The sequence below is a fragment of the Oxyura jamaicensis genome, chromosome 1, assembly GCF_011077185.1.
Source record: "Oxyura jamaicensis isolate SHBP4307 breed ruddy duck chromosome 1, BPBGC_Ojam_1.0, whole genome shotgun sequence".
NCBI classification, from domain to species: Eukaryota; Metazoa; Chordata; class Aves; order Anseriformes; family Anatidae; genus Oxyura; species Oxyura jamaicensis.
The window spans coordinates 11,991,954-12,011,980 of NC_048893.1; the positions used below are offsets into that span (position 1 = coordinate 11,991,954).

The 20,027-nt window shown below is 40.5% G+C and overlaps 1 protein-coding gene across 6 annotated transcripts in view; it reads right to left on the minus strand.

Annotated features, from left to right (window-relative positions):
* Positions 1 to 11,818: 11,818 nt before the first annotated feature.
* PHTF2 (putative homeodomain transcription factor 2) overlaps positions 11,819 to 20,027 on the minus strand; it is a 65,291-nt gene continuing 57,082 nt past the window's right edge. For 5 of the 6 annotated variants that reach the window (XM_035315553.1, XM_035315550.1, XM_035315551.1 and 2 more), the window contains 3 exons: positions 18,198 to 18,293; positions 14,922 to 15,047; positions 11,819 to 14,163 (listed from right to left, as the gene is read on the minus strand). In XM_035315553.1, coding sequence (XP_035171444.1) covers positions 14,143 to 14,163; positions 14,922 to 15,047; positions 18,198 to 18,293 — 243 coding nt within the window. In that variant the 3' untranslated portion in view covers positions 11,819 to 14,142. The remainder of the gene's footprint in view (positions 14,164 to 14,921; positions 15,048 to 18,197; positions 18,294 to 20,027) is intronic. The other variant, XM_035315549.1, reaches the window with a different exon arrangement.

Here is a 20,027-nt window from a genome sequence, read left to right on the forward strand (position 1 = left end):
AAAATAAAATAAAATAAAATAAAATAAAATAAAATAAAATAAAATAATAAAATAAAATAAAATAAAATAAAATAGTAAGTGTGGGTATCACAGGTTCATAAGAACAAATATTTCACAGTGCATCTAAGTAGCAGGTAATTGCTAATGTGTTTGCAAAAGTGGCATGCTGATAGCTCTCTCTTTCTGAAGTTCACATCCATTTTGCAGAATCTCTGTCCTCTTCCCAATGACGCAATGCTGCTTTTCAGCAGGATGTGCATTCATGTGCATAGTGACAGCAATTCAGAGTTTGGCATAAACTGTCAGAGAAAAATGTTTGACCATGAGACAAACACTGTTTGCCTCAGCATGCAATCCCCACACGGATAATCACAGCTCCTTTCTTCCAGGTGCTTGTGCCTACAACACATCAACACATCTCCCCCTGATACGTGGTTCATGATCCCAAGTTTAACTATATTTAACTATTTTTCTTTGCTTTGTGCAAATCCCTGAATGATTCCATTTGTTTGGTCCACTTTTTTTTTTTTTTTTTTTCCTCCCTAGATTGCTTTTATGGATTTTTTTGTTTGTTTCTTTTAAAAGGATTTGGGATACTTTAAAAATCTAAGCCTATGTCTCTCAAGGAAATAGCAGTATGTCCTTATGCACCATAGAGGAAATCCATGCCTGGGTACTCCCTTCTCCCTTTGATGACACAGGCAGAAGCAGAAAGTTTTTCTGCATCATTACGTGTGTGTTATGATTGATGAGGAAGAGAAAATGAAACAGAACTTTGCTGCCAAACAGGGCATGCGTGCACACACACACACATGGCCAGCCACACAAGCAGCCCTGCTCAGCCAGAATTTTGCCAGTAACACCTGTAGGGGCCTGAAGCTCTCTCATACTGGGGTCATCCTGGATTTCTTTAACGAGAACTGACATTTGACTTTATGCTTCTTAGGTTAACCCTATATTTTCAGTTAAATTTATCAAATGATTGTCCTATTCTCAAGGAATTAAAAGGCAGCCCGTATGAACACAATGAAGCGAGGGTGCTTAGCCAGCACAATTTATCATGCCCTGTACATTCCTGAGTTTTCTGAAGGATGGGCAAGAGACAAAGCAATTAAAACTGATCCCACTACACTGCAAAGTGGCACTGGAAGAAGAGTATGGTCATTATACTTTTAGCATCTTAGCTGAACTGTTTGCCCATTCTGGAATTAATCCATCAATGATTTTTGTCACACAAGAAAGAAGATTACAGCACTACCAAGAAAAGTTTGTAGTTACAAAATACTCATACTGTTCACAGGCTGACATTCAGTTGTTGCTGAATAGGTGGCATAAGGGATAATGAGCAAGTCAGGACACATCAGTGGCAATTTTCAATTTCTTACTTAGGTAATACCTTAACTAGCTATGTTTGTAGCATAGGGGTTTTGAGAATTGGAATTCATAAGTGATTTTTTTTTTCATAATCCCTTTTACCAAGAACACAATTTTTATTTCCTTTTAATTTCCTCCATGGAAGGAAAAAAAAAAAAAAAAAAAAAGAAAGGAAAAAAAAAAAAGAAAGAAAAGAAAGAAAACTTTTGTGTTAAACTAACGCCAGTTGTCTATTACCGGTTAGCACAAAGAGAGACAGAAATTAAGGGGTAACAATATTCTGAAACTAGCATGACCTTAAATTACAGGAGGTTAATAAATCACTTCAAATGTAAATCTCTGTCTGTTCTCACCTTGAGTTCTGAATACCTTTAATCAAGTAGCATAATAGAAATTGTGACGATCAAAGGCTGTAACTGCTGGAGGAGTGAGCCTACAAGTTGGAGAGACAGCTGGGACTAAAAGTTTGGGCTGTTCAACACAAAAGGCTTTGGATATTCAGTCCCTCAGGAAGCTGTAAAACCTAACAAACTGATGGAACAGGTTTCAGTATTTAACAGAGGACAAAATGTCTTGTAGAGCCCAGCATGGACAGGAGCCCTGGTGTTTCTGGGCAGGAACTCAGAGACACCAAGGAGATGGGAAGGTAAAGAGGAGACTTTGGGGCACATCCCAAATAACTCCCCAGGAGCACCATGTTGTGGGGAGGCTGTGGCAGGCTGTGCCCCAGCAGGGCTGTTCTGCAGCGCTGTTACCCCGGGAGGAGAGCAGCTGACACCATCAGAGCTCAGAGACCTATGTCATGCAACACAAGCACATACAACAGGAATCACAGCCACAAAATGTACAGACCAATGGTAAATGTTTGGGGATTTAAGTCTTGTCAAAGACACTGGGGGAAACTGCAGCACCAGCATCCTAATGCGTTGGCCTGCACCAGCCACCAGCATCCTTGCTTGTATCAGGAATAGGGTGGCCAGCAGGCCCAGGGAGGTGATCGTCCCCCTGTACTTGGCTCTGGTGAGGCTGCGCCTCGAGTGCTGCATTCAGTTTTGGGCCCCTCAGTACCAGAAGGACATCGAGGTCCTGGAGTGTGTCCAGAGAAGGGCTACAAAGCTGGTGAGGGGTCTGGAGAACAAGTCTTTGAGGAGAGTCTGAGGGACCCAGGGCTGTTTAGTCTAGAGAAAAGGAGGCTCAGGGGAGACTTCATCATGCTGTACCTTAAAGGAGGCTCTAGCGATGTGGGGGTTGCTCTGTTCTCCCGAGCAACAAGTGATAGGACAAGAGGAAATGGCCTCCAGTTGTGCCAGGGGAGGTTTAAGTTGGGTATTAGGAAAAATTTCTTCACTGAAATGGTTGTCCTAGTTTCAGCTAGGATAGAGTTAATTTTCCTCATAGTAGCTGGTATAGCGCTGTGTTTTGGATTTAGGATGAGAATAATGCTAATAGGGAGGAGGGAGAAAATGGCTGTGTGGTGCTGAGCTGCCAGCTAGGTTAAACCACAATAGAAGCATTGAGCAGGCTGCCCAGGGATGTGGTTGAGTCACCATCCCGGGAGGTATTCAAAAGACATATAGATGTGCTGCTGAAGGACATGGTTTAGGGGAGGACTTGGAAGTGCTAGGTGTGTTGGGTCTGTCTGGGATGGAGTCACCTTTCCCTGCAGCAGCCCACACAGTGCTGTGCTCTGCACTCATAGCTGGAACAGCACTGGTATCACTCCAGTGTTGTGTCTATTGCTGCATAGTGCTGGCACAACATCAGAACTCCTTCCAGGCCCCCAAGAGCCAGCAGTCTGGGGGTGGGCAATTGATGGGGACGGGACATCACCAGGGCAGCTGACCTAAACCAACCAAAGGGATATTCCATAACACCTGATGTCACACTCAGCAATAAAAGGGGGCCTCTCATGGGGGAGGGTCTCTCCTGAACAACCGGTACGTGTTTTGAGGCCCTGCTTCCCGGGACGTGGCCGAACATCGCTCGTTGATGGGAAGTAGAGAATAACTTTTTTTTTTTTCTTTCTCTCTGTGCTTCCACGCGGCCTTGTTGTTTCTTTTGTTTCTCTTTCTCCCCATTCCCCTTTCCTTTAATTAAATCATTCTCATCTCAAACCTCGAGCTCTTTGTGTTGTCTTTTCTCCCCCTTCCTCTTTGAGGAGGGGAGGAGTGAGAGAGCGATTGTGGTGGAGCTCGGCTGCCCACTTGAGTAAAACCATCACACTAGGTTAGTGGTTGGACTTGATGATCTTAGGGGTCTTTTCCAACCCATATGATTCTGTGCTTCTTGAAAGCTGAGTCAAAGCTACAAAGTCACTGATTGTGTAGTCTTCTTTAGCATGAACACAAAAAAAAAGACCTTAAATATACATATATGTATATATGCCAGAGCTCTGACAGTATAAACAAGCAGTGTTTATAAGCTTTTGATCTGAATATCTGGGAGGATGAAAAGCTAAGGGCCAATTCTCAAGCAGAGAAACTCGAGAGCGGCAGTGCCTGCTGTGCACACCTCCTGTCCCACATGGAAGCTGCACTGCACTGCTAAACTTGTGCACGTGTTCTCCCGAGCACGTACTCATTCAGGCAGCTGCTCTCCAGGCTCTTCCTACTGGGGTGCAAGGCAGCAGAAGTGCTCATGGGTTTCTCCCTGATTAGCAGTATGGTTGCTTACAAAAGACTCTCATTTTAGACACATAATTTGGAGGTACTCTTGTCCCTCCATGCTTGGGAAGCTTCTAAAAGGACAAAAATACTTTGTTTGAACGTACCCTTACAAGAATACTAAGTTTTATACAACTCTAAATTGTATAAAGCAGAGCAAATTCCCTATGAAATAAAGAAATAAGGTTTGGCTCCACTGAAATCAAACATAAATTTCTAAGCTGGGGGCACTGTGCCTGGGTTCTTGGGGGTGACACCTGGCAGCCATCCCTGTCCCTACGCCCAGTGGAGCCGGGCCAGTCTGCAGCCCAAACACCCCATGCACACAGAGCCCAGGCTGCCGATCTGGTTCCCTAAGGCTTGTTGCCCCAGCTTGGGCAACATGAAAAGACATAGTTTTTGGTTTTATGTATAAAACAGAACATCCTGAATACACATCGGTATGCACGTATAGCTGTATGCGAACAATTCAGCCAATTTCTTGCAGAGGTACTCATCAACTGCAGCACTTTGGCAGAGCTGTGCCTTCAAAACACAGCTTTCAGTCCCCATCTGCAGGCAGGATGGAGCAGAGCACCGAGCACTCAGCACCCAGCACCCAGCGAGGACATGGTGCTGAGCCGGGGTGCGGATGGAAGCTCATCCCAGCCCCAGCTTAATGACTCACCAGCCTGTGCTTTTAGGGCCTGGACCCCTGCTGCTGCAATTTGCCTGTTATTCTGCAGCTCTGCGAGACAGTCAGGCTGGGGTTAAAAACCCAGGTTGGTTATATGTATACATACATACTTGGGTAAAATGACAAAAAGCAATCATTTTTAAATTGAGGAAAAATGATATACGCAAAGCACCCTGCAAATCACAGCACCTGCTGCAGTTTCCTGGGTCTCATACCAGGTGGTGGAATTTCATGACTGCTGAAAGAAGAAAGCAAACTACCCAGACAGCAGCAGATTTATCCATCGTATGAGCAAAAACAGACCTATTCCCATATTTCTAGTACAAGAAAGGGATATACACTCAATGAATCTGGGGAAGGTGTGCACAGTTTGTCTGTGAGCACTGTGCCACCCTCTGTTCCTTCAAAAACAAGCACTCACCAAGGTCCTGCCTATGCCAGAGGTTTTGGCTGCTTGACAAATTGGTGCACAAACCCTAAGGCAGTAAAATCATAAAGGCAAATTTTCCTTGCTCCCTTCTTCCACAAGCGGTGACAGACAGCAGCGTTTTTAGCTTCCTCCAAAGCAGAAGGAAAGTACAGCTCCATCAGCCCTCTCACATACGAGGATATTCCCGTTAGCAGGGGAAACTCAAGGAAATTGAGGTTTTGATTAAAGTCCACCTCTCGGCCCTTCCTCATGTGAGGAGGTTTCAACAATATCCAAGCATGCTCCCTTGCCTGCTGACGGACAGCTTGCTAATAGATGCATTGTTACTCAGACTTGTCAAAAGTCATTTAAAATCCCATCAGCAGACTGGAAAGGAGAGTATTAACCCCCAGTTCCAGCTAGTTGGGAACTGAAGTTCCACTAGTTTTTAATGAAAATTATTCTGTAATAAGTTTGCCTTCGTTTTTTTGTTGTGACACAGACCTTTTATTAATACATTTTCACAGCCGAAGTAATGAGTTTTCCCTATCATATCTGCCTGATAATATATCTTCCAAGAAAAATGAGATTAATCATTATTTTAAAACATTGGCTTCATGATCTTTTTTTTTTTTTTTCATTTCATTTACGATATCTGCATAGATAACTCAAAAAAATAAAAAATAAAAGTTTCCATCACTCCAGCAGAATGGGATTAATTTACTACAACAAAAATGGATGGGAGCATCAGAAGTACTCACTCAAAATATGCTCGCGGTGACTAATACCATGAATATGAAAAGCTATCTTAGCTGATTCCAAGTTGCAGATGGATCTTGGCAGAAAGGAAGCCGAAGGAAATGAATGTAATAGCTGCAAAATATGTAAAAATGACACGGAGAGGGAAGTCTAGACAATGCGAGATGATTGCCATGTTTTCCAGTTTGGGATGCAAAACTCGTCGTTGGATTGTTCAGAGCCTGATCTGCCGAACACACATCGCTCTTCCAACCCATATGGGCAAGTGCTTTGCCATATGTTTCAGGATACGACACAAGTACCCGGAGACATATTATGCTGAAAATAGAAGAAGAAGAAAAAAAAAAAAAAAGCTAAGAAGAAGAAAAGCTGCCTATATATCAGAGATGCATTAACTAGGGGGTGGAGCTTCCTGGTGTCCAACACCATGCCTTTACAACACATCTTTTCCTTCTACGTGCTCAGAGCCTGTGGGCCTGAGGAGCATCTCCTGCCTTCCACGTCTAGGTGTGCACCACCACCACATCGCCACCTTGCATGGAGAAGACAGATATCCCACAGACGGACATCCCCCTCTCTTTCCACCTCTTGGGAAACGTGGGAGGAAAACCTGGGCATGAGGACACATGATCCAACTCTTTCCTCTCCCGCTGTGCAACCACCACATACCACACTCCCTCACCATGTCTCCATGACCCATTCTCTGCTTCTCACAGCTGTGTTCCCATTCCCTTCTCCCAACCATGTTCCAGGTCCCTTTCGTCCCCTGTTCGTTCCCCCAGGAATGGGAACACAGCTCTGTCACACAGTTAACATCTACTGCAAATCGTGAAAGGAGCTATCAGTTAATGATGGCTAACTAGAAGGAGGGTGAGGGCTCTCAAAACTTCTAAATGCATTGAAAAAAACCCTCATATTATTGAGCAGAGCATCTAAATAGCTCGTGCAACCTCATGTACTTACTGCCGCTATTTTTGTCCAATGCACCATTCACTTGAATGCTCATCAAGCCTGAGGGCATCCTGGTTAAATCAGGCAGTGGACACCTGAATGCAGCTTATCTCTGGTCTTGTGAGCTTGAATATATTGATGCTGGTTATTACTATCTGCAGAACCATTGCCGCTAAAGTTTTAGGACACGAAGAGCATTTGCCTGTAGACAAACATTCGTCAGTTTATTGCTGCTTAAATCTAATGGATGTCTTAAGCCAAAAAAGCAGAACTTCAATGCACATTCAAGTGACAGTTGTGTATAAACACTCCAGCCTGACTGTAACATGACGATTTTCCCCTTGTCAACTGAAAACGCCAGCATCACAGGCACATTAACCAGATAATCCTGCCAGTTTTATCAAGCAAAGAGCATGTAGTACAGCACAGGACAATACCTAAATACCATGCATGGTCTTTTATATCGCCACTTCCTTTTTGCAACCAAAAAAATAACATTTAACTAGGTCAAAATTGGTTGTAAAGAATAAATGGTGCGCCAGGATCATAATTCTGTGCGTGCTGCACATAACTGCATCCAGCTGCAGCCGCGAGGGAGCACATTGCCTGTGCTTACACTGCCACTGAATCCTAAAGTGTCTGGAAATGATTTCTCCAGTAATAATTGAATTAGATAAGGAGCATTGAGGAGAATTAGCAGTCCTGCTTGTTGATCTTTGTTGTTTTCTATCTCTTGGTTTACTTTGCATTAGGAGATGATGAAACTCTTAGCGTTTTTAAAACATAGGGCTGCAGATTAAAGAAACTGGTTTTCAAACGGGGGAATGTTCAGTTATTAGTTACATTGAATGGTCATCTTACTGCAAAATAAAAACCCATGTAGAATGTCCTTATCTTCGTTAAAGCATCTTACAATATAGATAGTCTGTGTTTATACAAACTCAGCTTTACCACTGACTACTTGAGGCTTCCAGGACGGGGCTCACAAACCCAACATCCCCATCAGAGCACAGATTTCGTTTCTTACCTTTGCAAACCAGTGACCAAGAGAGTTATTTCTACTAGGTTTTGGCTGTAGAAACTTTCAAACACCTTTAATGTAGAACATCAAACACCTTCCCTCCGCTCCTTCTATTTTCCCATAAATAGGAAACACCACAGATTTCAGAATTCCGTCCTGTGAACTCTTCCATGATCTAAGCTTCAGCTCTTGGAGAATTCACACATAAAAACAATCCCTGCATAGCCACGGCTGTGCAGAGCCTTACACCAGTACTGGTTAACACTGCTGCAATGCTGCCCAGCTGCTTCGCTTTGCCAGGCATGGAAGCTTTTGAGGTGACACTATGGAAATCCCATAAGGGACTTCTTCCTCACTAAGGTCAGAGGCATTTTTTTAATGTTCCCAGTGATACCGCAATCACGTCTGAGCTGTCAAATCTACATCATTTTCTTGTGCTGCCGTGACAGCTGTTGGGTTTGCGGAGCTGGGCTGGGATCTTGATGAGCTGAAGCCACAGCTGCTGCTATAGGAGGAGCCGGTTCAAACGATCAGATGTGGAGAAGGGAGGTTGGCAGCTCTCAGCATTCCCCATCTGCAAGCCCCAGGTGTTAAATCTTTATTAGCAGTAGTCACTTCGACGAGGCATCAACCTTACATTTAGTGAAATTATATACATATATATATATATTTACAACTGTGTCTGGGGGAGTTTAATGCTATTTTCAAGCAGCAATAATCTATTTTGCATTTTTTTTCAAGAGAGATCACTGGTCCAGTCATGAGAATGTAAAAGAAACAATATAAAGGTGGTGGCAAAATCTGTTTTGCCAGTCCCAGCAGAGCATCCTCTGGCTTTGTGTTATCAGGCGAGGACAAAGAAGGTTTTGAGGGATTCCATCACGCTGCTGCACAGAGAGAAATGTTACTAATTAGCATGTACTCGATATGCTTGGGCAATTACGACTCCTTCAAAGAGTCACTGCAACAAGTGAAGCATCTGTTGCTTCCTCCAAGTTATAATGATTATTTCACAATTATCCTTTTGCATGCCTCGAATTTCTGATTTTTTATCTTTATTTAGGAAGGCAGGATTTGTGGCACCACCAAAATGCACAACGAGCAGATGTGCGTGGGGAAGAACAGGAAATAACGGTGCTCTCTAACAACTGCTGTGTTATGTCACCTCAGGGCCAAAATTGTTGCCTGTCTACGTTATTTGCATTCACTGTATGAATTCCACTCTATACACAGTGAGAATTGGTCCCGTTTCAATAGCTTGGCTCCTGTTTATTCCAGGGGGGATGCCAGTGACCACTGTTGCGTGCAGCTACACAGCACACCGCCGGCAGCCGACAACCAGCTCCAAGCTACAGCCCCTGCAGCAGCACGCTGCTCACGCAGCTGCATCGGCACAGATGCTCGTGGTATAAACACCACTGAAAGGAGCTGGGCTGAGAGAAAAACCACACCTGGGCTGGAGTAGCAGGCTGAGCATGTCAGCAACCACGCAGCTGCACTTGGGGAAGGAAGAAGGTGCTGAAGTCAGCTCCACGGGCAGCAAAAACAAGGCACAGCCGGGGCCACAGCGGGATCCCAACACAGAACTCCAGTGCCAGCCCCTGTTGTCTCCCTCTGTGGGGTTATTTCTCCCAGCCCTATGGGTCAGCTGCATAAACAACTCCCCAGATACACTCAGCAGAGAGGAGGAACTTACACCGTATGGGTTTACAAAAGGCTGTAATGACAAGGCCAGGCTGGATGGGGCTTTGGGCAGCCTGGTCTGGTGGGAGGTGTCCCTGCCCATGGCAGGGGGTGGGAACTGGGTGATTTTAGGGTCCCTTCCAACCCAAACCATTCCATGATCCTGTGATTCTATGACAACGCTTTGTTGGAGGACAGGGGTAAAACATCACTGATTCTCCCTCTGCAAAATGGATTTTTCTGCATAATTCCTACCTGCCCTGCAAATGCCGCTTGGTCAGCCAGCGTGAGGCCTGCTAAGAGCATTTGTGACCCAGCTGCAAAATTCTAGCCCAGATAATGTGGGAACAAAACGTATGGGTAGGATCAACCTGCCCTCATTTAGGTGTCTGAAAGTTTCACATCTGCATCAAAGTTATTCACAGTATTTCCCTTTCACACAAGAGAGAAATGCCCCAGAAGATGACTAGAATCGGTGCCAGATCAGCTGGGTGAATCTCCCTCTGAAAGGAAATGCTTTTCTACAGAGTATAAAGGCAGCACTGGGTCAGTTCAACATCCACCTTTCAGACACCTGAGACTCAGGTCAGTGACTCCTACACCACTTAGGACCATGGCCCTGGGTATGCAGAGCTGTTAGAGAGTGGCCTTTTTCATGGGCAAGTTCTTATCCCCATGACCTTTCTTCGTGGGCAAGCTCTTGCCTCCAGGCTGCTTGACTTGGCTTCACTGCCCTCAAGGATCAAGCAATGCTTGGCCCTGCTGCTGAGGGTTTAAAGTAAGACCAGCTCAGCCCTTGCTATGCCTGAGGACAGCAGCTGGCTCCCCACAAACCCACGCCTTCCCCATTTCAGTGCCAAGCTGCCACTCGGGCTCCGTTTGGCCCAGGGAACAGCGCAGTGAACCAAAGCAATTCACCTCCCATCCATTCCCGGGTACGGAACAGAGCAAAAGCAAAAGCTTCCATTGTATTTATAACCATGTGTCTGGAGACCTGGGTTTGGATTGCGATACTGTCAGGAGGCAGCCACCTAATCCCTGGTAAATTTCATTACCGAGAAGATTATGTCCAGCTGGCAGGAGCTGCTTGTAAATAACTGCTGCGGGTTAGGGGCACAAAGAGAAGTGGGGGGCGGTGTTTAAGTGTTTAATAGTGCAAGCGTGTGCACACACAAAGTGCTGTCATATTTATACATAAAGACTGACACAAACGAGATGAGTTGCATGATTTTGGGGGTTCGTCCCTAAACTGAAGGTGCTTTCTTTTGCTTGAATTTATTAAACAAATGTAGGAAACAAAGAGAGCAGAATGGACAAATCGTTCTGCCCCACGACCTTGTTTCTCACAGCAGATAATACACTTACACAAATACACAGATAATACACTTACACAAACACACACTGGGAAAACTGAATCTGACCAGCACTGGGTGCTGTTCATTGCAGCACACGTGCCTGCGTGCATGCTAAAGGCTGTGCTGCTTCCTCTCTCAAAGGCTGGAAAGGAAAAGAGAATCTCTCTTGATTTCCCTTTGAGCAATCCTCAGTCACTGATAGCATGAGACACGGTGTTATTTGCAGCCCAGACAATCTACTTTTTATCAAGAAACCCAATCTGCAGCAATTTCTGACTTCTGAAGTTTGGTTTAAAAAAGGCAAGTTGTCGGCTCAAGTGTAAAATGATCAAAGAGACAATAACAGGGAAGGAAAAGGTAAAAAAAAAAAAAAAAAAAAAGCATTATATTATTTCCTCATAGCAATTTGGGGGAATCATTTTAATGTGTTGCCATTACATGTTAACTCTGCAACACACTCTAAGCTAAGTGTTTACAGCTGTGTAATTAAGGCATTAAACGAGGAAGTGCACTGGAGGTACCTGGGGTAAATTCTCAAAGGACTTACCCCTAGCAGCAACCTGACTGCTAATGCAAGTCACAAAATCAAAATGTTTTATTTGCCTTTTCCTACTTATTTCTATTGTCACACTGTGAGTTCTCCCTGGTGCAACCAAGATCACACCTGGATTCTGGCCTGAGCTTTTACCTTAATATGTGACAACGAAAACCCCCAGCCTTCCAAAGATGCTCCGCTAAAATGCTGTTGTGTGGTTGGAGTACCAGCAAGACCTCCTGACAACTTGGTAACTTGGTGCCAGAAAGTCCTGCCTGCTTACCAGCTCAAGTGCAGAACTGTGCATTCACAGACATGACTTCAATCCAAACAGGCAGACTCAGTGATGTGCTGAAGATCACTAAAAGACACAGCTCACCGCACTTTTTTTCTTCTTTTTCACCATCAACCATAGAAAGCTTTATTCCACACTTTCAGTTACAAAACATGTGGCGAAAAGAACAGTTAACACGCAAGATCTGCCATATTTCTACTTGCCTCTAGTTTCATACTGGGTTTTCCAGATCAAGGGATACAATAAACCTCTCCCATTTTTAAGATAATGAATATACCTAATGGTAGCAAATAAAAGGTTTTTATTATTATTTTTTTTTAAATTTCATTTCACACATATTTTACTCCTCCCAAGTCACCATTATTAGTGCAACAATCCAGCACAGTGCTAGTTGCTGAGGTATATGTGGTTAAACTAATTTCCCATTCAACCGAAACTGCAATGTTTTCCCACCCTTTTTTTAAATTATTATTTTAAAGGTACTGAAAGCAGTGTATTCACCATTACAGATTGTTGGTTTTTTTAAAAAGAATTCCATTCTAAAGAGTGGTTTTGTATTAGTAACAGGCTGTAGAAAGCCACAGCCTTATCTTTTATCCCCCATGGAACTCCTGCTGTACTTTTTTTCTTAAAATATATTTTGTGCAAAATTAAGTTCTATGTAGGTCTGTACCATAATTTGGAAAAAACTGTGTATAAAATGTACGCAATTTTTAAAAACAATCCCAACATCAGACAACAGAGAAAGAAGAAACAGATCAGATGCAGCCGAAGTTTTTGCATGAGAAACTAAAGAGAGTATGTTCTTAAAGCTCCAGGAATACATTCTTTCAAAAACCAGAATGCACTTTGGTCATTATTAAACATTAGTACAGAGGCAAATAAAATACAAAATGCTTGTTTGTGTTGCTTTATATATAAAAATATTTTTATACCACAGAAGTTTAAGATACATTACTTCAAATCTTTAAAGGAAATGAAGATCAAATCTAGTATAATGTCCACACTCTTGTAACATAACTACTGTCATTTTTCACTATGAAGCCATTACTTTAGGAACATAAAATGTGAGGATACTTGAGCCAATATTAATTCTCCTAATATAAGTGGAAATTCTGTTCCAAGAAACTTAATTCTACAGGGATGACCATTTCTTTTTGTCACGATGAAGAACCACAAGTCAGTAAGACTGGTCCACATGTGAGGCACGGACAGAAGGCAGGGGGAGAGATGGGAAACCAAAGGCTCAAGCTCGCTGGAAAAGCGCTAGAGAGGAATGGGGGTGGAAAGGAGGTTACCTGAAGACACAAATATGAGAGTATGTGGCTTCATTAGTTCTGCTGCCCACCAGAAGAACTCGTTTTCCATGTTTAACTGTTCTTAAACTTCAGTGTGGTATGAATGGCATATACTATAGTGGACAAGAGGACAGCATGTATCTTACGCTCAGTTACTCATAGCATTCCGTTCACCAGTATGTCTTTTGCCTGTTTAAATACTCAGTTTCACCATATAATATATACTGCTTCATAGTTCACCATAATATATTCCAATTAATATACATTTATATGTATATATATATATATAAAGTTTCTCATTAAAAGTAACAATAAAAAGTGCAGATATTGAGCATGCACAGTCAGAGCTGCGCTGAACAGCCCAGTATTCCAAATAAATACAATATTTAATTTTTATCAAAATATCATACAGCATGGTAACCATTTACAATTATTGCTCTAATAAAAGTGTTAACAAAGAGCACTTGTTGACCTGTTATATAATACCTTATTAATATCCCAGGGTATTTAAACTGCAGTCTCTTCAGTTTAGATCCTGGAATTACTCAAAATATTAAAAATTCCCACTTGCTTCTAATACTAATATAAAATATTTCTGCTACCTGTCATACTGTATTGTCAGTACCTTGTTTTTTGTGTCTTCTCTATTGCAACCAAACATTGAGAGATGTTCTGTAATCCTTGTAAATGATTGGTGCAAATGAAATATTCTAAGCTGTTTTACCACACTTAATCAAATATTAAATGACTTTCAGATGCAACTAAAAACAATCAACATTGGCCTCAGCTGTAACAGCAAAGACAGTAATTTAGTGTGCTCAATTGCTAGGATTTCAAGTTGTCAGATGCTTGGTTTTTGACCCTTCCAAAATCTGATCTTTTCCAAAACTAAACAAATATGTTTGAAAATAAAATGTCAACTAAAATGAAAATAAAACAGTGAGAAGATGAAATAAATACAAAGATTGCACAAGACAGTCAGATGTAAACACTTCAGTTTTTCAAACAACATCCTTGAAGAGGTTGTAGCGTCTGAAATACAGATTCAGTGGCTGCTTTGAGGCAGTTTTGTCAATCAGTGAGCTTTTCTATAACACTGTTATCTCATCTTCTTTATATGTTGTCAAGATTTGATCTTCCACAGCTGAAAAAGTTAAAGCAGTAAATCAATGGTATTTCCCATCTGAGTTTTACCAAAGCAATACCACATCTTTTTTCTTTTTTGTGTTTGCTGCACGTTCAGTAATATAAAAGTTAAATTTTATATTTATTTACTTGTAATAGAAAAAAAAAAAACAGGTATATGTAAGCAAACTCAATGTCTAATTTAGCCTACAAGCTTGCACTAAGGTGTCCCAAAACCTGAATCTTGGAACAGTTTCCAGAGTTCAGAGAGGTTCAGGAATAAGGACCTAATGAGACGGTCCTTAAGCCATGATAAAAACAACACTGTGTAACGTTAGTTGTGGTAATACTCTATCTACTGTAATACTTGACTGCAGTGCAAGACAAAAGCATAGCTTGCATCTCTTTGCATCCAAAGATGCAAAGTCAATAGTGAGGAACTCAAGAGAGAAATCAGATCTGGACTACATGGATAAGTTAATTAAGGTCTTGTACTTGTGTGTATAAATGTTTCTGTATTTATGTCTATGAATTCTTCATGATCGTGCCCTAAATAAAGTTAGGGCACCACAAAAATGCATTAAATTTTAAAAGGGCTGCTGTGACAAATACATCACTGTTTTTCTGATATAATTTAAATATCACATCCATTGTCAAATAATAAATCTGCTAGTTAACACAGTTAAGAATTCACTAATTTACAATATACGATTCAACTACCCTAAGTCTGAATACTATGGTTAAAAAAAAAAAGAGAGATGCTTAGGAAGTAGTTACCTTTAGATTAAATCCAAGCAAGTCGCTGATGACACCAGAAACAGCAGACAGGATGACAACTTGGGTGATATTATAAAGCAGTGGATTCATTGTAAGCCCATATAGCCTAAAGGGACTGTCCAGTTCCTAGCAATGTGAAGCAATGACATTTTTAAAAAGCAGAAATGACACAATGGTTTGTTCATTTAAGTATCAGAAGGAATGTTTCTCCATTAAAAATACTTATTTTCTTTTCCTTAAGTTGCTTTAAAACATTAAAATAAACTGGACTCTGAGAAAACAGAAATAATGTTTCAAGTGTCTAAATAATCCTTCAAAAAATTGGAGACTACCCATCTGGGGCATCTATCAATTTGCTCGTGGAGATAGGAAAGCAGAGAGCTAGTTCTGCTGGTACCAAGGTGCCAGCCTTTTAGAATTCCTTATAATTTTCCCCAAATCATCATCAGTGTTAAAAAAAAAAAAAAAAAAAAAACTAACAGAGGAATACCTTGCAACTAGGAAAAACTAAAAAAAAAATCCTAATCCCTTCCTTTTCCATTAATTTTGAGAATAACTAACAATTAAAATAGACAGAAAAGGAAGACAAAGGATAAGAAACTACTAATAAGCAATTAACTGCCAATATGTTATATCTTTATTAGAAAGATCAAAATATTAGCCAAAATTAATCTGCAACAAATTTGAACAAAGCAGCTTTTTCTTGTTCTTGGTGAGTGAATAAAGTCACTCTAACTTTTCTGCCCTATAAATATGTCAGAAGAACTATTAAAAAGAAAAACGTTTTCAGCTTGTGGATTCATCTTATCAACTTTGGCACTAAGAAAACAGTAAGCATATTCATTGTAGCAATCTTCAGTAAAAACTTGAGGATCAAAATGATCCAAAACCAAAATTAGAATACAAGTCCATTTAGCTGCTGGGCATGAAATAAGTAATTTTGTTGACCACTAACTACCAGGAATTCATTTAAAGCTCGTATTAGGTGGTTTGGAAGTCCCACCTCACTTTTGGGCATGTTCTAATAGTAACTGGGTGCTGGTATGGGATTTCTGTCACAGATTCCATCCCTCTACGGGAAAGACCCTGTCGATACGTTTCTGGAAAGAGTAAAACGTTAAAAAAAAAAAAAAAAAAAAGGTTTGAAAACACTGAGAAATGCATAGAAAACACTGAAGTGGACCTCTCTAAAAGTTCATCAGCATCCTGGCACCAACTGCAGCTACTTCTCACCCCAGCCACATTATCACCTCTATCATTTTGTCTAGTCTAGTTGTCCAGTCTCTTCATGAATCGAGATAAACTTCCTGCATCCATACACAAACATTTCCACTAGTCTGCTTCCTTCTGTCTGTTCCAAATCTGGCTCCTGAAAGCTTTGTGGTCCCTCTTTGCTATATCAAGAGATACTGTCAGTAATTGTCAGGCTCTCCATGTCTCTGTACCAACAGCCCTCAGCTTAAGACTTGCTTTGTCAGTCTTCATCTCTCACATGGGAAGAGCTGCATACCTTCCTGAGATGATGGGAGCAGGCACACTGCTGAAGGTGTAGTGGTGGGGAATTACTCAGCTGTCTAGAGGGAACATTCCATCATCTCAGCTACTAGCTGGCCACACTGAACACAGTTTAAGCTTCACTTTAAGAACAACATCTTGGTGTACAGGAATCAAAGGTGTAAGTGGCCAGAATTCAATGTGTGGTAGAATGAGGCAACAAGGCCTTAAAGTACCCTTATATGTTAAATGTTCTTGTGGCACAGCTTTTTTTAAAAAAACGGAAGGGAAGGAAAATACTTTTATAGGTGCCTAATAATCCCTGGAGAACTGTTCCACATGAGCACTCTATCTTGGACTAACTGAAAAAGTTGATTCCCTGAAGGAAAAAAATCAAAACACTTATTAAATTCCTTCTTAACCCCAGAATAACAAGTCAGCAGCAGCTTTTAAGAACTCTACCGTAAATGCAGAATGTATAACTAGATCTGAGTAATGAAAGTTGAAGCTAGACAAATTTAATGTTAAAATAAAGTTTACACTTAACAACAGAAGTGTGACGGAACACTTGGACAGCTTGCCATGAGAGGTGGGGAGGCAAGTCATGAATTTTTCTGTAGTATCAAGACTTGCTTCCTTTCTGAAAGCCCACTTCAGGGAACTGTACGTTATTTACTGTTAAATTTAGTGCAATAGCACACAACTAGATTTAATTGGTCTTATTTGTTATAAAAAAAAAACTGAAATATTTTTTAGAAGTTTTTCAAGTGTTAAATCATTTACTCTTAGTTTGCATTCTGGTAACCTTCAGGTAAGTTTTGGATTAGGGAAATGTTTACTCTGAAGGAGAATGAGATAGTTACAGAGCAAGAATTAAGCTCCAAGACAAATGGAAGAACGAACAGCTTGCTTCCCTGATCTATGACAAATCAGTGAGTTTGAAACAACAGAAGAACTTAGAAAAGGCAATTTAGGATCAAATGTGTCTTCCTGAGACCTTCAGCCACTGGGTTGTTCCTAAGAGTAACAACAATAAAGCAAGCCCGAGGCATGCCCATGTTCTAGATCCAGATAAGTGAGGTGATTTTTCTTCAGCACAATTGCAGAAATTTGAAGTCATAAAAAAAAAAATACATTTCCTCTCACCATGCCGAAATACCTCCTACACTCCAAAGACAGTTAGCTGGCAAACAGGCTAATATTCTATTAGCTAAATCTTTTCCACTGATCACTGAAATTCTATGCAAACATGCAAAAAAGTTGGCCCTATAGTTCAAAAACACAGCTGACATGGAATACATTAAATGAAACCCGTATCTTTAATTCATACGTAAATGGACCTATGTAACAATTCCTGTAAGTAATGAAGACATCAAGCATAACCAAGCTTTTTTGGAATGCTGACCACTAACAGTTTTTAAGATGAATTATTTTTGTGGAAGAATACAAGTCATCTAGTAGCTTATTATTAGAAACAGATATCAAGACTCAAAACAATACTGCATCATTTCCTGAGGGTTCATTATCCTGTCCACCCTGAAGTTCCTCCTCTCACTCTACTCATATAGAGAATAAAACTTATTGTATGTAAAAATTATTTGTGACACACACTGACAGCAGCGTAACAGACTGAAGTGGTATGAACAAGTAGAGTCACTGTGACACAGCTACACAGCAGATACCCAAGTATACGGTATCACCTGCAGAAGTAACACGGGTGATTCCTTAAGCAATCTAGTCTCCATCTTACATATAACAGAGTAATACTGCTTTAGATCTTACCTTCAGTAACTTAGTAGCAAGTTTTAAAACGTTGTTCACTAGTGTCAGTTCCTCCTTCTTATTAGGCTTTTTCTCCATTTTCAAGTACAAGTTTATCTGATTTGAACAAAATATGAGTATCACCGCTTATTCAGAATTTAAAGGAACTCATTTCGAAACATTTTATAATAAAATGAAGTAATTATTCAGCATGTATATGATAGAACAGCAATGACATTTCTGCAAGCAAGAAACTTTCTTTGCTTTCTTTTTAATTTTTAAGAACAAATACTGGGCTCGGTACTTTAGAAAAATACAATGTTTTCTGATACAACATTTGCCACTATTACAGGAACAATTCTAAAATTTAAAGTTTAATTTCATCTAAAAATTGGGCAAAGCACATTTTTCCTTCTTTGATTGAGGTTTGAAGTTTGTTGGTTCATATCCAGAAATTACTATACTACTATGCAGACCTCACAGGCTTAACATCCCCAAGGCACTGAATTGACTAAAAGGATAAAACATAATTCTGCTACAATGTCATTCCTTTTAAAATATTTTAGTATCCTTGAATAGTTCATGAACACCTTGATTGCAGAAAGTCTTCCCAATGCCTTGAAAAATATGAAAAGTTATTGAATTAAGCTCATTATTGCTGTAGAAGAGCAGTCTGTTAATCGTTTTAATATTTCTGTGATGCAGACTTCTTTAGATCATGGTTTCCGAGAACGTTTAGCTAAGAGCACAAATTAGCTGTCTTCCGGCAACTCTGAAACATCAGCTTTCAATCCTGATTGTCCCGATTCCCTGTCTGATAGACTAGACCAGGCCAAGTTAGCTTGGTGGGTTTTGTTTTTCATTGCATAAGAAAAGCAAATAAAAGGAAAAGTATCTTGATAAATACTGAACTATTTATTGCAGGATGATAATTATCAAAAATATACAAAAAAAAATTAGTAATACGTTCAAGTAGTCCTTCAGATGAGAGACTCTAATCAAGCTACAGCAGCAAAGTAGTCGAAAGGAAGTGTCGCTATAGGAGTCCTTGTTGTAAAGCGGTTACTGAAATAAGGACACAGCCGTATGAACAAGAGTAGCTGAATTTTCTCATCTCTCTCTGAAAAGGCCACTGGAAGTTGCTTTTATAATTAAGTTAAAATCAAAAAGGATTGCTAATATATTCCAAGGCGAATTAAGTTCCCCAACCATCAATTTCACTTGAAAGTAAATTATGCTTTTAGAGGCAAAGTGATTCCAGACCTTAAATAAAAAAATCCTGATTTCACCAATTCAAATTTTTAGAAAGAGGAATAAACCAAGAATAAAGTCTAAGTTTGGCAAATCTAGGAAAAAATTGTAGCTAACAAATCCTGGGAAGGTTCAAATCTGTTTCAACAAATTTGAACAGATTTCACTAATTTACTCCCAAAATTACCATTCAGTAATATCCTTTGAAACATGAGGGGAGTTTGATATATGCATATCCCCCAGCCATCCACCATACCAATTTCTGAGGCTTGAAATTGGCAAGACAACAACTTGGATCAGAACATACCTTGTATTTTTCTCAACAGGGAATGCCACAGATGTACTTACTTTACAAGAGCAAATAAAAACACTTTCAGGACTTGGAAAAATTAGAGACAAGCAGCATACAGTCAAAAATGCCTTAATCAAAAACGATGATCTTTTAGTTTCCCACCATGAATCTTAACTGTTAAATTCACAGGTTGAATATAAAGCATACAGAAGAGCTTGGAACTTTGCTGATGCAAAATACAATTTGCAACTTCATCTTATCTATTTGAATCTGGGGATTAAGGCTTAAGGCTTTTTTGCCCATTTCTG